This window comes from Manis javanica, chromosome 2, assembly GCF_040802235.1.
Source record: "Manis javanica isolate MJ-LG chromosome 2, MJ_LKY, whole genome shotgun sequence".
Lineage (NCBI taxonomy): Eukaryota > Metazoa > Chordata > Mammalia > Pholidota > Manidae > Manis > Manis javanica.
The window spans coordinates 192970325-192987844 of NC_133157.1; the positions used below are offsets into that span (position 1 = coordinate 192970325).

Sequence of the window (17520 nt, forward strand, 5' to 3'; positions counted from 1 at the left end):
AAAAGTAAAAAGGCATAGGTAGAATTAGTTCCATCCATTACTTGAATTATACATTTCATGTATTGAGATACCAAGTAATCAAAGACATGTGAAACTTACTTTGTTTTTATACATGCACTTCAGGGTTTCGAGCCATTTCCTTTTACCAAGTTTCAGCTAGGGGTATCCTCTAGTTGACCTTTGGCTTTTCTTTAAAAGTAGCATATTTAATTGAGTCAACATTTTAGAACTATTTAAAATTTAATATCTGAATTCTCAGTTTTGACATGCATTCACCTCTGATCAGGGCAGTAACTATTCTTGGATAAAGATTAGTGATTGGGAAGAAGGTATGGTAGCTATGGAAACTGAAACCTGGATCAAGGTTCCAACATCATTCTGTACACTACCACTATAGTGCAAATCTAACCACGGCCAATGTTCCAGAAAGCTTACGTTTTCTTGATGATGTACACTGAAGGGGTGCTCCGGGTCAGCTACAGCTAACGCTCATATCTTTTTTAATCCTACGTATTTCAGCTTTGGGATAACCTACTGTAATGATTTTTACACTCTTTAGCCCCTTGTTCCAAGGAAATCTTTCATAAGATTTGTAGCAAATATAAGTTACCAAGGGGAGTGGTTCTGGCTGAAGCCAAGGTGGAGGATGGCCGTGTGCTGGGACCTACAGATTCTTCCAGGAAGGAGCTGTGTCCCTCACTTTCTGGTCCATTGGAAAGTTGAAGCTGGTAGGTCCATAAAGAGATTATTTTAGTAGCTAATAATTTGGCTTTATCATTTACCCAGAATTTTAAAATTTGACTTGCTGTCTCCTATTATCAAAGAGAGCTCTTACTCCTTATCTAATTTACTTCACTTTTTTTTTTTGAGTAACCAAGGCTGTTTCAAGGTTACAGCACCAACTTGTGACTCCTTTTGTATTCTGCTGTGTTTTCACTTTGCATCCTACCATGCTCAGTAACTGTAGTAACTTTTGAGAGAGATAGGAGATGATTTTTTACCAGAAGCCTCAGTCTTTTAGGACTGGAAAGAGACACTATTTTGGGAAAAGCCTCTTGCACACACACCTGCTCCCGTCACGACAGACTTCTACCCTGTGTGTGTGCTCACTGACACTGCTAATCCACAAGTGGGAGATTCTGCACAGAACCTTTCCCTCAAAGTCTGGCCAACCCAAGACAGTCTCCGCCTTCCCTTTCAGGGAACTTCCATGGCTGTGCAGTATTTATTAAACTGATGGCACCAATTTTGAGAGCTGCTCAGAGGCCTCAGAGCTACTATAGAAATGCTGCAGTATTAAATTGCCTGAGTCTGTAAATCACTTAAATGGAGATAGTGGCTTTAAGGATGGACGGAAACCAAGTATACAGTATAATGCCTGGTATATATGAAGTGCTTGACAAATGGCGTTGTTATGAGGCCCCTGTACACACATGAGATACTGTAGACACTTTACACATACCTTGCCATGCACTGACTCTGGCTGCCCCTTGTGGAGAGTGGGAAAAGTTGACTGATTTTGCAATATTAGATACACACCTCCAAGGTGAATGCAAGTTTAATAAGGATCAACATTCATTATGTGCTCAACACTGAGAGTTTCTGATTATATCTGACTCCGCAATCCAGTGTCCCCATTTAACATGTAAGGAAAGCAAAATAGAAAAGCAATTGTATGCTTGATTAAAGGAAAGGAAAATAGCAAACTCAGAGCAGGTTATATTAGTTAATCAGTATCCTATGTGGACTGATTTCTAAGACCTCTCTTCACTGGAAACTGAGCTGCCAAAAAACCTTTAGAATGTCCTCTCTAGGTCTTAAAGAACTCAATGAAAATGTTACAAATCATAGTAGGTAACACTTATTTGTGTTTTCTAAGAACTTATTGAATATGACTGAAGTTAGCTTTTATTTTCATAGAAAGAACTATAGTTGAATGTCAATGCTATATACAAATACCCAATTAACTTGGGTCAGATATAATCAAGGCAAAATAAAATGTGATTTATATTCACATACTTGCGAAATAGACCAATTAGCTCATTTGATGGGGTCATTATTCTAATGAGGCCAAGGTCACAGGTTTTGTGCATATGCTAAGATATGCACAGAGACCTTCCTGTTACAAACTGTTCCTGAACTCATCCAATTACCCTTCTTAATACGTCCTTACAATCTGGTTGAGAGAGTAATGTACAGAAAAAAATATCCCTCTGCATAGGAAATTTAAAGGACGTACTCTGATTCTCATATTGTTGAGCGAAATTATTACAGTTTCTAATTCTTATGTCAGTTTCAGGCTCATTATATTAAGTTCTGCCCAGGATTAGTTTCATTTGGTTAAACATTCCATCCATAATTCACATAGCAGTGCAGTTTTCAAACCTGTTGATTATTCCTGAATAAAATCAGTGCTTACCTATTTTATGGAGAAAAAAATGACATCATCATCAATAGGTATGTTGGCCTCTGAAGTAAATTAAAAATCTTTTGACTCAGTATTTTTTTTGTAGTGGTAAGTGAACTAGATGTGCATAAGGATATAGATATACTTTACTCACTTCATTTAAGTTTAAAGTACACAACAATACAACTGCTTTTTATTCCTTTTTCAAGCTTTGCAGTGCACCCGAACCTCATAGTTGCCTGTCTGTCCTGATGAGAAGGAACCCTTACAGAGTAGGTGATCATTATAAAAACTTTTTCCCAGGTGCTACTTTCAGTTGGAGACGTGAAAATGATTAAGACTGCTTTTGTTGTTCATTTTCTCTGGACAACCAATAAGCCAGAACTAATGTGCTGGTTCCGAAGAATTAAAGGTCAGTTTAAAATGCCAGCACCTGTTGTTTACTGTAGAAAATAAGGCTAGGATACCACTTTAAACACCTCAAACTATTTGATTGCAGGGAAGGGGAGGGAGGTCTTCAATGCACCATCAAATTGGAGATATACTGCAGTTGTTAATAATCTTCATATTCTAGTCCATTACCGATCTAGTCTGGCAAAAATTTAATTTTGCAAAGTTATTCAAAATCACTTTGATCACAAAGGACATTTTCAGGAAATGAGAATGAAACTATCCCTGATGGTGTGTCAGATAAAATCTCTGTGGGGAGGAACTCTAGGGCAGCAAGGGGCAGAAGGTATGACCCCTACCTTTGAAGGCATCAGGAAGGGAACCCAGACTCCAGGTTTGATGTCATCATTTTACATCACTGCCATCCCACATGCTTACATGGCCTCTGTGCTTGAAGTGAAAGATTCTTTTCACAGGTAAACTGGTACAGCACTGGCAAACAAGCTTTTGTGAGAGAAGGTTAGGAAACAGGTCCATTAAGCATTCATTTGTCTGGGACAGTAGGGGGCTGAGTCCTTCAGCATTACCCAGGGTAGTAGTATGCCAGTGAACCCCGAAGTACAACATAGTGGGTATACATGATTTGCCATTTTCAAAGAACCTGGTATACAGTGATCTGGTTTTCAAGCTATTCTGAGAGGTGCTACTGAGACCACGGCTGGGGACAAGAGGAACACAAATATCAGGGCTCCAGGTCTGATGTCGCTATTCTAAAACTTTACCTTTAGGTGACTTATGTATTGGCCTTTGTATGTTGAAAACATTTTTAAAAAGGCCTTTTAAAAAACTTAAACACTACTGAAACATTCCAGTCTTTTAACACCATCTCTTCTGAGTAGCATTTAAACCTTTTCTGAATTTTAAAATTCTTTGGATTAAGGTTATATCCATTGTTATCACAAACATTGTGATTGTGCAAGAAACAGCAGACACAGTAGAGCCTGCCTTCTAGTGGTTTAAAAATAATCACCTGATATAAACCTGTCCTATTTGGACTTTCTAATTGTTTTGTCTGGGACAATTGGGAGTTTGTTGACATCCTTTTAAGATGTGATTGCCATAAACTGTAATTTTTAATTTCCTAGGTTAGTTTCGTGTGCACATTTTATCTGTTAATATTGGGAATGGGTGAATTTTGTAAAAGTGCTCACTGAGCTGAAATGGAAGTTGAAAACTACCCTAAACCTTTTTAAATGAAAAAATCCTCAGGAGTAAAACATATCTCAGACCTAACCACTTCTTGGGCAAGGCCTATGACAAATGCAAATCACACACTTCCTTTTTCTCTGCCATAAATGTCAGAAACGCTTGGCATCCGAGGGCAGTGCATTTCCCCACCCCTTTCTGAACAGCTCAACTCGGAAAGGTCAGTATATCCCTTTGGGAAAAATTGTTTCTTATAAAGTGGAATGTTTGCACACATAACTGTAGGAAATGCTTAACATTTGCTTTGATGGGACAGCAATTTGTTCAATAGAGTGGAATTGTTCCTCCTTTTCCATTTCCCTGCCTGTTTGTACATTACAGACATCCAAATTACTGAAAGCAACTTTGAACACTTTTTTCTATGGGATCAGATCATCCTGTCCACAAAACCAGCCAACGCCTTAGGCTTCCGAAAGGCAAAGCTATGTTCCATCTTTTATTTACTCCAAGGGACTCATTTGGGAGAGACTTTGTTCTCAATAAAAGTAGTAATTTTCCACAGACTGTGTATACTGAAACCCTGAAGTAAGAGGAGGAGGAAGGATGGGGGCTGGAGGAAGAGGGAAAGAAACACAGAATAACTGTTCCAGGACCTCCTGTTTGACCTTTGTGCAAATTTGTTTCAGAGTGGATAGGATATGCAGTGTCTCATGTTGCCAATGAGTTAACTTTGAAGTTTTTTATTTATGTAAGGAAGGATTACAGGTTTATTAGAACAGCAAAACAATTTGCTATTCATGATCAGCTGCCTTCAATTTGATAATCAACATAAATATTTGTGGTTCATGGAGAATTCTTCTTTACCAGAGCCTGTCTTCCCATTCATCTTGAATTGATGAAAGCAATGCTGAGTTTGTGCGGTTTTATTGGTTTCTGTAGCAACAGAGGATACCAAAACAGGCTTATAATTTTTCTTAAAGCAAAAGCACTTTAATTTAGCAACAAGTATGAATAAACACAAGAAGGAACTATAAGGAAGATAACAGAATCTAGGTATTGGTCTCATCCCTTCAGGAAGGGACCTGTGTGAGCAGGGCTTATTATCTTGGGACACTTTCAACTACTCACCTCCAGAAATAGTTTCTCTTCCATTTCAGTCAAATCCCTCTACTATGCACTAAGTATCCATGTGTTCCTAAGACATGTGTATTCCAGAGAAGAAATGGCCCATCAGGGACTAACCATCATCTCCCCGTGGGCATCCTTGTGCCCTCCAACCAATCCCTTCTCATCTTCTCAAGGTCTTCTCTCCTTCAATTAATCTCTCCTGGCTTATCAATTTCTTTCTCTACATTGGCGCATGCTCTATCTTCTCTCATTACTGAAAAATAGAACAGAGACTTGCATCTCACATCCCCTGTGTAACTACCACCCATGTCTTCCCCTTCACAATAAAACAAAGAAATTAGCTGCACACATTGATTTCTACTCTCTCTCTTCCATTCACTTGATAACGCACTTTTCTTGCCAATGGGTTTCAGTCCCAGGCAAGTTCGCTATGGATTCAATGTGACCAAAGAAAATGACAGCGAAACGTTCTTGGGGTGAAAGGGTTATACCCACCTTTATTTCCAGGTGGCAGGTCAGTCACTAGAATCCTATTCACTCAGAACGAGTCTGTATGCAGCAAACCAGTCTCTGCCTCTGGGCCCCTCTGTCCACACAGCTGTCCCTCACAGCCGTCCTCCCGGCCTCTCTGCACAGTCGTCCCGCACAGCCATTCTCTGGGCCTCTGTCCTCGGCACTGCCACCACTCCAGCCTCTGCCTTGCAGCCCTGCCACCATGTCGTGCCCAGAGCACTGGGTGGAGCTCTTTATATAGAGTCAACAGCCATGTATTGCCCACAGGTGTGCAGTGAGCTTGTCAACCAGGGCCAGGTGAGAATCCTGGCCACGGGAACTCTCATTTTATCCACACCACTCCAATCTGGCTTCATTTCTCCCAAGAAAATGATCTTGACAGTCACTAAGATTTTGTTGTCAAAGCTAGTAGACAGACATATATCTGTCCTCATGTTGCTCACTTTCTTGGTAGGACTTCAACACAGTTGGCCACCCCACTCTTGAATCACTTTCCTCTCCTGGTTTTCATAATACTACATTCATCTTGTTTTCCTCCCACCACTGGGCTGCCTCTTCTTACACTACTTTGTTGGTTCTTGATTCTCTATCTCTATCTAAACGTGGAAGTGTCCTGGGACTCAGCCTTCAGCCTTCTTTTCTTTAAACTCTCCCTGGATTTCACCCATGCCATGGTTTTAAATAGTATACAAATGCTGAAGAACCCCAATTTTATAGCTCTTGCCCTGACAACTCCCCTGATCTTCACATTTACATATATGCAATTACTCACTTGACATTATCCATAGATACTTAATAGACATCCAAATTTATTTTCCCAAACTTGTTTTTCTTGAGTTCTTTCCATTCTTAATAAATGGTCACCACTTGCTGACCCACATGCTCAAATCAAAAACCTGAGTCATCCTTAATTTCTCTTCCCTAAACCTTACCTCATTCCCTCCCCACATTCACTCTCTCTGAAAATCACACAAGTTCTGTCTTTAAGTTATGTCTTTATTCAACTTATGTATTCAACTTTATTCACTTCCACCTCCAAATGGTCACAATCACTCATCTGGACCATTACAATTGTCCCCTGCTTCCACTGCTGCCTGCCTATAATGCACTCTGCACACGGCAGCCCCAAAATTCAAAAAAGAAAAAGTGGAAAAAAAAATTATATGATTGTCCTGTTTTAAAGTCTATTAATATTTCTCATTGCATTGTGAATAAATTTAAATTAATCCTAATGTGGTTTGCATGGCACCAGAAAAATTAGCTTCTTATCTACCTCTCCACCTGCCCCTGACCCCTCACTGCTCTTGCTTCTCCAGCCTCCTTGATGCCCCATAACATGTCAGGCCCTTTTCTGCCTCTGGGCCTTTGCATCTGTTCTTTTTGCAAAATTTTACTTCCTATAATTTCATATGACTGGCTCTTTTTCAAATACTATACCCACTAATGTAATTTCTTTAGAGATGTGTTCCTTACCTTTGCCTCTGTCAATCTTGGTCAAACACCTTGTTTACGTCCTTAGAAGCACATACCATGATCTAAAATGATCTTGGTCATTGGCAGCATAGTCTGTGATTTTCACAGACAGAATGTAAGCTCCCTGGTGGGAGAAACCTTGCCTGCCTCCTTCAGTACTGACCACCCAGTGAAACGCTTAGTATGTGAGCACCCAAGTATTTGTTGGATGAATAAATTCTCAACTGTTTTTAGAACCCCTACTATGTGCCACCTACTGTTTTAAGTTTTTGAGACAGATCTGTAAACAAAACAGAACAGAGATCCCTATCCTCAGAGAGCTAACATTTTAGTGGGGAAAACAGTGTATGTTTAAAGGTGGTAAGTGCTGTGAAGAAGAGTTTCTGGGTGAGAACTTAGGATATTCTTCTGTTATTCCCTTCATGTGGTAAAGTGGAAAAGGCATTTATTTGCTTTGCAGGAACTTGAAATCCTGGCTTCTAGAGAGAAACTATGAGATTGTGAGTTTGCCTTTTAGAGGTTTAGCTCCCTTATCTGTAAAATAGAATAATACACCACCTTACAAGATTGATGTGAGGAAAAAATAAGATAGTATAGATCAGTTATTATCTCCTCCCTTCCCAGCCACTCACCTTCACCTTAGCCTTCCATGGGGAGAAGGCATAAGGTACTAGCAGTGCTACCTACCATGCTTAAAAAAAAATCACCCCAACTTTCCTGAAAATACTCAACATACCCTTACTGAACAAATTCATGGGCAAACAAGTGTGTGGGTAATTTCAGAGCAAACAAACAAAGCTACTTTTATTCAGAAACAATGCCTTTTTTAAAGACATCATTATTTCTTTAATAGCTGTTTTTCCCTCTTTCTCGTTTCTTAGTTAACTCCACTTTGACAGACTCCTATTGATAAAGAAGGAAAGATCTGCTGTCCAGTTAGTCTTATCATATTTAGAAGTAAAACCACAGAGATGATTATTTATTGGATAGAACATTTATTTAAATGGAAACACTAATCTTTATTTTCATCATGCTGAAGTGTATGGTTACAATTTCCAATAAAACACTATACATAATGAGCAAAAAATAAGTTAATACATTGTAAACTTACATACAGGTTCATCAATTAAGAGGTTTAAGAACAAACAAGCCATTTTAAGACCTTGGAGCTACATTTAGTAAAAAATTGCAAACACTCAAACCTTATCAACCCCGAGTAAGACACTAAAGAGCTATTCAAGATTTCTTCAGACCAATTACACAAATACATTTTTATTTTTGGTTACAGTCCCCTGCTATGCACAAGACCATTGGAATGCTGTAACGATTACACATTTTAAAACAGCACGAAGCAACGCGAGGAGATAACATGCCAGCCTTACAGAAGCTGTCTTCAAAGTGCAAACTTTGCATTTTCTTTTCCTGAACCAATAGGATAAGAAAGGGCACCTCAGACGACACGGCAGGATCATGAGCATGCTTTCTATACCACACTGGTGGGACATTTACTTGAACCAGGTCTCCATGCCTTTGAAGAGACCTCTCGTTTTAAACAGTGAACAGGCGTCAACTAAATATAGTGCAAATCAAATACCGAGGAGCAAAACGACAGAACAGGGACTGCCTCAAGTTGACCTGCTGTTTCTCCACCTGGCACGCCACACAGGACAAACTGGCACACAGAAACAACAACTGCTATTTAGGTTTTGATGTGAAAGGTGGTGCGGCGGAGTGAATGCAGGGCAACCACACAGCAGCCCCGGAGCAAGGCTCCGATGTTGTAGATGGGATCTGTCCCCCCTCTCTGAGTACTGAATGCCCACAGAACCGTGGGGACTACAGGAGCAGCCACGGCCAGGAGATCCACCAGGAAGCTGCTGCTCCAGTACTGCCTCCCAACGGCCCCCGAGGACAGCGGGATGATGCCGTTCAACCTTTCTTCTGTGGGGCCTGCAAAATCCAGCTCTCTCATGAGGCGGTTTTCACGAGCCCCCGTATCCACCGTGGTGTATGGGGTCTCCACGGGAGACAAGAGGATGGCTGAATTTGGATTTCTTGGAGTTAAATCAACCACTAATGCAGAGATGGACTTGAGGAAGCTTTCCATCGAGTCAGGCCCGGACTCATCAGGGGATGTGGGGGGAGAGGGAGAGGGGTCCTGGAGCTTGAGCACATGCTGAATGAGCTCTGACACAGCAGGGCTGTAGGGCACCACGTCGGTCTGCACGGCTTGCTCCACCATCGCCTTGGCCTCCTCAGGACCCACGCCCCTGGGGAGGACCTCAAGGGCCTCTGCCCCAGGGGTGGCAGCAACAAGCTCCAGGTTCCCAGCCTCTGCAGTGATGGCCGCCACCATCTCATCAAACAAATCTGTGCCGTCGACCAGGCTGTCTCCCACCAGCAGCTTGCCGTCAGCCCCTTCTTCTGTGACCGTCTCTTCCAGAGAAAGCCCATCGGCCATCTTGCCAAAAGGGGTGTTTGGCGTGAAGCTTTTTTCTGGGGAATCGAATGGAAAGTCTAGACACAGTTCATCCCTCAGAGAACCATTGTGTGCTCTCTCCATGCTCTGAAGCAGAGACTCCAACTTCTTGTTTTGAATGTTTATGTCCACAAAATACTTTTGGATGCCTTTATCCTTATCAGCCAGATTGCTCCTCATAGTTTCAATGACCTGTTTGAGCTGTTTAATCTCTTTCCTGGCTTCCTTGAGGGCCAGCTGGGCCTCCACCCGGTGGCACTCCTCTTCAATCCAGTCTTCTCGCATGCGGGCCAGCTGAGACTTGAGCTCCACAATCTCACCTTCCCTGGAGTGAGAAGGCAAGCAGGGCCAAGGAAAATGTCAGCTTTGAACCAGCCAGTGAGCAAGTCTGACACATGGCTAGGAGTCCACCCTCTTCCACTTGAAACACAGAGGTTAAAGCAGCTTTGAAACTTCTTTCTTTTCAGGTATTAGCCAGAACTGTACCCCCACTTTAATTGTAAAACCACCTTAATTGCAAAATAGCTAAAAAATAATAGCAACTAGGATCAGAATAAAATATGCTACTATAGTTTGTTTTTTTCTTCTAGAGTGCATGCAATAAGGCATTGCATTAAATACTTTACCAGCATTATCCTCTCTTCAATAGTTAATATTTGAAATTTTATTAGAACACATTAGAGTTCCATAGCCTGCTCTTATCTCCCCAGCCTACCCCTTCATGTCTGCAAACAGTCTGTGGAAGCAAAGTCCATTTCACTTTTAATTACCTATCAAAGACAGAAAGCAGACTGGTAAGTTTTAGTCTTGCCAAACTGTTCTGATTATATTCCAATAACAAGTAAAATATTTTTTAAAATCAGAAAATGCTACCTGTTGCAAGGACTTTGTGAACAGCTGATCACTCTGTGTTCTCTCAGGTAAGATCATACTGATCCATCCTACACTGAAGAGAATCTATCCTATTTTTTTAGATCTTTCTCAGGATCCTATTTCAAGAACTTGGTCAAAAAATTTTTCCTTACATATAATTTCTTCATAGTCAATGTAAATATATGTCTTCATATTCTCAAGATATGAAGCCCAGGTACTCAGGATCTGGATACATATGAAGAGATGTTGGTGCTGCTTCTTTAAGTCTAGGCTTCAATATCCTCCTGTTTCACTGCCTTCCCATACCTCCCTTTCATGATTGCTTAAACCCTCCATAGATTCCTCAAATCACAAACCACAGACTTCCAGAAAGTTGGGTATGACTCACACCATGCTCAGTCTGAATTTACAACCACCCTGATCAGAGCTCTGCTTGTCTGTCCCAAAATGTTCCAGGGAAAATCCATCAAGCAGAAAATCTTGCCTGCCCTAAGATGTCAAAGGTCTTTTCTCTCTGAGATAAGATCTCTTAAGCATGGACTGTTTTTTTTGGTTCTTGTTTTGTTTTGCTTTATTTTACCTGAACACTCGGCCAAGAATAACGAACCTCTTCCTTCAGCACAGAAATAGCTTGCAGGAATCACAATGCACATGGCCATCCCCTCTTCCACAGAGATAAACAGGGCTTACTAGGGGCCCAAGGCATGTGACCCATTCTCCTGGAAGTATGGGATTGTTCCCGCCAAGGGTTCCTGTCATTTAAAAATAGTTTTGCACACACCCAACTCTCCATGCCAAAGCTGTACACACCCAGAAGACACAGAGGCTGGCCTTGGGCCCGAGAGGAGCCCCTGGGCTCCTGCAGCAGCCGAACCATGCACGGCTACGACATGGCTGTTTGGCGAGACTGATTCTAAAAGTCAGACAGAAATTAAATGAAATCATTTTTCTTCTTTTCTGTTTTGCTACAGTGCGGGCTCAGAAGAACCCGCCCTGAACCACGGCATGCCAGGAGAGCAGACTCACCTCTCCTGAAGTCGGCGCTCGGACTCCTTCAGCCTGGTCTTCAGGTGCCTCACCGTGACCTCCTTCTGCTGCAGAGGGGTCAAATACTGCTCGGGATTTGGGGGTTTGACACCGTGGTTTTCACCACAGGACGTGTACCTTCCAGACCGCCTGAAACAATCCAAGGAATGAAATGTTACTTTTCCTATACAAAGAGAAGTTCAGGCACAGCTCCAGAAGGAATAGCAGTTGTGTGTTGGGGTCTTAAACCTCAATAACGTGTGACCTCACTTGGGAAGGGAGACTAATATACCTGCCAATCTCGGGACTGTTCGTTACATGGAAGATTGGAGGAGGTTGTTTGTGGGGTGGGGAGTGGAGAGGGAGGATTTTCTATGGCTTAGGAATGATCTCATACAACGCAATGCACGACTGTCCGCAGGCCAGCCATAGGTTCAGAGCTGCATGCTGTCGTATTAAAGGACAATGAGATGGGGCAGGCGGGAAGGAAGGAAGGAGCGGGTGGCCTAACTTTCTGCACCATGTGCCTCTGCCTAAAGATCCTGATTGTTATTAGTTGAATTCAAATTGTTCCAAATCAGTCTCTGGTGTGAATGTGCTAGTTTGGTGGAAAGTTCCCTTCTTCTGAAGGGAAAAGTCTGCTGTACTCACCAGAATGTTTTGTAAGAGAGACACTCAGGGTTCCACAAAGTTCCCTAGTGGACTCTCGGCCCCTCTCAGGCCTGGCCAAGGGCGGGCATCTGCTGTAGGAGGGCTGACTCGGGAGAATGGAGGCCCAGAGGGGAGAAGCCTGAAGGAGGGGCTGCAGCTTCTTCCCCAAATGCAGACCTGGATTGGACTGTGGAACCAGTCAAGACCACGGCACTCCATCTGATGGCCCATGTCCAGTTCCCCTGCAGCCAGTCCTGCCGTGTTCCTCAGGTTCTACAGATCCTTTCTGCAACCCCTGCCCCACTCCCAGACTAATTCACTCCTTGCTTGACCTTGAGGTCTCATTTCAATTTCAACAGGTCAGGAGGCCTCCTCTGATCCCTCCAGACTGAGTTGGAGCCTCTCTCCATCCTGTACATACATATCAAGCATCAATTACTTGCAGAATCATCTTCATGTGCCTTGGTCATGAGGAATGTCTTCGTGTCCTCTGGGTGGTACGTACAGGGACCACTGCCACCCTGCCCCACTCCCAGTGCTCACACGGCACCTGGCACACCGTGCTGAGTGAATGATCACGTGAACCATTCAGCCCTGCTCTGAGGGACACACAGAGGACCCTCTACTGCCACGGAGCCATTTCTCTGCCCTACCAGTCACTACTCGGGCTGCTGAAACTTGGACTGCTCCTGACATGTCTCTTTCCTGCAGCAGCCGTTGAAGGACTAGCTGAGTGTGGGAAAGGAAAGGGAAGTGTCTTATTGCAGAATAAGGCAGGGAATCAAGGGTTATGTAATTTTTTTTATAGAAAACTTATGAAGTAAGAGACAAACTAAGAACCAGGAAGTGGGAGACAGATAAGCAGCACTGACCTCATTACCGGGCTGCAGTCACTGCCTTTGTAGGAGCCAGAGTTGCTGCTACTTGGGGAAGAAGGTGCATAAGTGGGATGGATGCTAACGGGGCTCAGCTGATTCCTGCACAACATGGACAGAAGGTCCTTCTCCCGAGGGGAGGGTGGGCTGTGGCCGGCCTTGCACGATGAAGCTCCGTTACTCCGCCCATGGGGACCTCGACTGGGAGAAAAACATGAAACATTGTAAAATCCTTGGGGCTACGGGTGCCCAAATGCTTTTTATGGTGAGTAACTACTAAGGAAATCCAACTGATAGCGTTGAAAGGGGTGACTGAATTATTAGCGCAAACTGTCCTTACGAACAGCCTTCTTCCTACCTGCCTGCTGTTTTCTATTTTTGTGTCATTAGCACATTACCTCACCCTCTGCTATTCTTTCAAATTGTTTTTGGTCATAAAGCTTGTTTTGAATTAAACCCAACTGCCTGCTAAGAACATTAACCATGCAAAATATTGATTTGGTTCATTTTGCTGTGAAGATGTGGTTTTTGTTCCCGTACACCTGTTTCAGCTTAAAACTATTTGGGTTTGGTTCATGTTGGTGTAAGAAAATAAGTAAGAGTGGTTCACTGGAGGATGGGGAAGAAGCGGGTTGCCCATAAAGGAGGAGGAGAAAAGAGGACAGATAAACATAGTCCATGTATGTACCAAGTCAAAAATTTTACCAACCTGCTTTGGCTTTCCTTTTCTTTCCATCCCCAGTGACTTAACACAACCTTTATGTTCAACTGCTCGAAGACTGTAACAGCCCTCTCTTCATCCCCCCACCTCCTGTCTTGCCCCCACCAGGAAGGCTGACCCTGTGGCTGGAATGGGTCTTTCTAAAGTGGAATTTGATTATTACTATCCTCCTCAAAGCCATTCAGCAGTTCCCCACTGCCTCCAGAATAAAGGGAAAACTCCTTAATCCTGCTCACAAGGTCCAAACCCCCCTCCCTGTCCAACCCAACCCCTGCCCCTCCCCCTCCTCCTCCTCCCTCTGGATGCCAGCATTCCAAATGACTTACAGTTTTCTGATGATCCATGCTTTCCATCATCTTTATGTTTTCTAACCTATAACTTTCTCTGCCTAGAATGTTTTCCTTCTGCTCCCCACCTTAAGTCTCTGGATACCTCCTACTATGACACTAATGGGAACCTGCTCCAAGCAGCCTTCTCTGGATTCCTCCATCTCCAGGCTGGTCTACAGGCCACTCCTTGCTGCTCCCTAACCCTCCCTGTACACTTCCACCCAGCGGCTTATCACTGCATCACCGCTGCATACCTGTTTGTCTTTCCTGCCAGCTGGGAGCATTCTGAGGGCAGGAACACACTCTGTTCTTTTCTACCCCCACTACTTCCAGGAACACGTTAGGTGCTCCCTGACTGCTAAATGAATAGGCTGGGTTTGAGTCCTGCCACTGCCACTTACTAGGAACTTGGGCAAGTACGCCACTTACTATGTGGGGATACGATAACCTTGCCTGCCTTCCTCCAGAGTTGACATGAAAATCAAATCAATGAATGCATGTGAGTACATCCAATAAACAGTTAAGGGCAACTAAGCTGTAGGGTCTTATTACAGGATAAACTTGATTGGACTTCCTTGTTAATCTGGTTCCAGAGACTTGACACCCGCTAGTGTAAGGAAGCATCCTGAGAATGTTGAAATTACTTTAACAGGATAACGGCTCTGTCAGGAACATTTCTTGATGACATTACAATAAAACAAAAGGAAACGAGATACCGTTCATACGGCAATACTGCTTTCTGACAATCTCTTTGCAGTTTTAATTACAGCTGTAGCTAAATGACACATCTCAATGAGAAACACGTGTAAATGTGAATGTGAGTGTGTGTGTGGGTATACTTAGCTCTAAAACCAAAATAACTTATTTAAAATCAAATACAATTTCATCTAGCTGTCAACCTTGTAAATCACGCGAAAATGAGACATCACCACACTCTAAAGTTAAAAAGTTCTTTCTTTTTGATATCATCCAAATGTGTGCTGCCTCCTTTCCATGAGAACGGGACACTTTATGTGGAACAGATGGGCTGATGGCTCGGTGACAAACCAGGCCGAGCAGCCCAGCGGTGGGCAGGGCTTCGTGAGTAGCAGCAAAGAACATGGACTCAGGCTGGGATTTGCTTCCCCAGAGTTCACATCCAAGTCCGGAACCAACCGGCCTGACTATTTCTTAGTGTGACTATAAGAAATATAGAAGATGAGCCATTACAAGTCAGGAGAGAAAGTAGAGAGTCAGCCCTAATTCTGACCTGGGGAATTCTATTCTGAACTCAATCTTCACCGACATCATTCTGTGACCCTATCCCTGTGCCAGATGCTTACTGAGCATTGTTTTACTTAATCCTGACCATCATGCTATAAAGCCAGTATAATTATTACCTCCCTTTTATGATATGTGAAGTATGTGAAGTACTCAGTTTACATGAGGTAACTGAGGTTCAGGGAAAAACCTGGTCCAAGAATACACAGTTGAATTGGGATTTAAATCCTGGTCTTTTCACTCTTCAGAAATATCTTCTACTTTACACAAATGGAATACATTGTTCTGGACTTGAAAACAGGTATGTTAGGTACTAGCTATCTTGCAGTTATTACCTGAGGAAATCGCCACTGATGTCTTTTACATACATAGTGCATGTTCTACAACTAAATTAGATGAGGATTTTGTAAGAATTCTTCTGTTATTCAGAATAAAGCAAAAACTCTTCAAGCTATTACACATTCCTGAGGTATAATCACGTCTTTAAATATATTTCAGGAACTGAGTTACCAGACTGTAATAGCAAACTTTTAAAAAAGAAACTATGTACTCAACAATATCAGTTCTATTTCTTCCATTCAGTTTAGTTCAAATGCTAACATACACAGGTCACAGTTGTCATGGATGATGATAAAACATTTTCAAAGGGGAAACCCAAGTTGCATGTTTGTTAAGGCCATGAACAGGCGAACTCCATGCTACACTCCCCAGTCCACCTAAATCTCTTGGTGAACAAGAAGAATGCAGTCCACAGAAAGGAGAGAGAATTCTGCTGACCTCACCTCATTCTTGTATCCTTGAATGCATCAAACAGCAAGTGAGAGAAAGGGAGAAGGGAACCTCACAAGGTGAATTTCCATTCCCAGCCATTGTCCTTTACTTCAGGGTAACATTACTATCACCACATGCTCATCATAAGCAGCACCATGATCATAGTTATGGACTGAATCATGTCTTTCCCCAAATCTGTATACCGAAGCCCTAAACCCCCGCACCTAAAAATGTGGCTGTATCTGGAAACAGGGCTTTTAAAAAAGTAATTCAGTTAAAACGAGACAATTAGGGTGAGCCCTAATCTAATTTAATGTCTTTAATAGAAGAGGAAATGTGGACACAGGCACAGAGAAATGATGATGTGAAGAAACAGGGACAAGACGGCCCCCTATGAGCCAAGGACAGAGGCTGCAGAAGAGGCCAGGCCTGTGACACTTTCATCTTGGACTTCAAGGCTCCAGAATTGTCAGAAAGTAAATTTGTGTTATTTAAGCCCCCTGGTCTGTGATATTTTGTTGTAGCAGCCTGAGCTCACTGGTGTGATCATCACCGCCATAACCATCACCGTCGGCAGCAGCATGTCCATTCGAATTATTTTGACCACCGCTAACTAAAACAACCATTCAATGACCCTTTCACTAAGGTCTCGGCACTGTGTGAAGCATTCATATGTATCAGATCATTTAATTCATTGAGGTAGATGTCATCATTATCCCATTTTCCAGAATAAGAAACTGAGACTTAGGGCTCCAGGTCATGCACCTAATAAACAATGGAGACTAACCTCAAACCCAGGTGTGTCTGCCTCTAAATCCCAAGGTTTTTTTCCTTCTTAGTTCTGTCTGCCTCTAATCAGATTAGTGTTATTGTTTAAGAAAGAGAATTCCTCAGATTAACAGACTCATCTTCTCTAAGGAGAGATCATTTGTGAATCTTTAAAATTTTATTTTTAAAATCACCTGTCAAAAATAATCTCACCAACTCCACCTGTTCCTCATTTTTCCCACCCCTTCACCAAATGTTCCTGCTCGCCCTTCTTCCAGGAGCTAATTTTCCACAGAGAAAACTAATTTATTACATGAGGAATGAGCCAATTTCAAGGATCATAAGTTATTATAAGGCTTGGCATAGATATATGGCCCATCTAAAGGAGTTATCCCCTATGCATGGTCCTGTAGAACACAAAGATTCCATGAAATGCCTGAAATATTCCATCAAAGAAATCTACATTGTGCTCTTGTGCCTGGATCAGATTTTTAAAAAGTGAGGATAATGGATAGAACATTGCCAGTTTCAACTGTCTATCTATTAAGCATATATCTGATTTGCATATAATTATATTTAGCTATTTTCTGTTTGACATGTCAATTTTAAGTCACTCAGAGAAATCATGGATTCCAGACTCGAACATCTTC

General features: G+C 42.4%; 1 protein-coding gene across 13 annotated transcripts in view; it reads right to left on the reverse strand.

Annotated features, from left to right (window-relative positions):
- Positions 1 to 8092: 8092 nt before the first annotated feature.
- The window catches only part of SYBU (syntabulin), a 115760-nt gene continuing 106332 nt past the window's right edge, over positions 8093 to 17520 (reverse strand). For 12 of the 13 annotated variants that reach the window (XM_037010798.2, XM_037010799.2, XM_073229967.1 and 9 more), the window contains 3 exons: positions 13019 to 13222; positions 11496 to 11645; positions 8093 to 9921 (listed from right to left, as the gene is read on the reverse strand). In XM_037010798.2, coding sequence (XP_036866693.1) covers positions 8817 to 9921; positions 11496 to 11645; positions 13019 to 13222 — 1459 coding nt within the window. In that variant the 3' untranslated portion in view covers positions 8093 to 8816. The remainder of the gene's footprint in view (positions 9922 to 11495; positions 11646 to 13018; positions 13223 to 17520) is intronic. The other variant, XM_073229969.1, reaches the window with a different exon arrangement.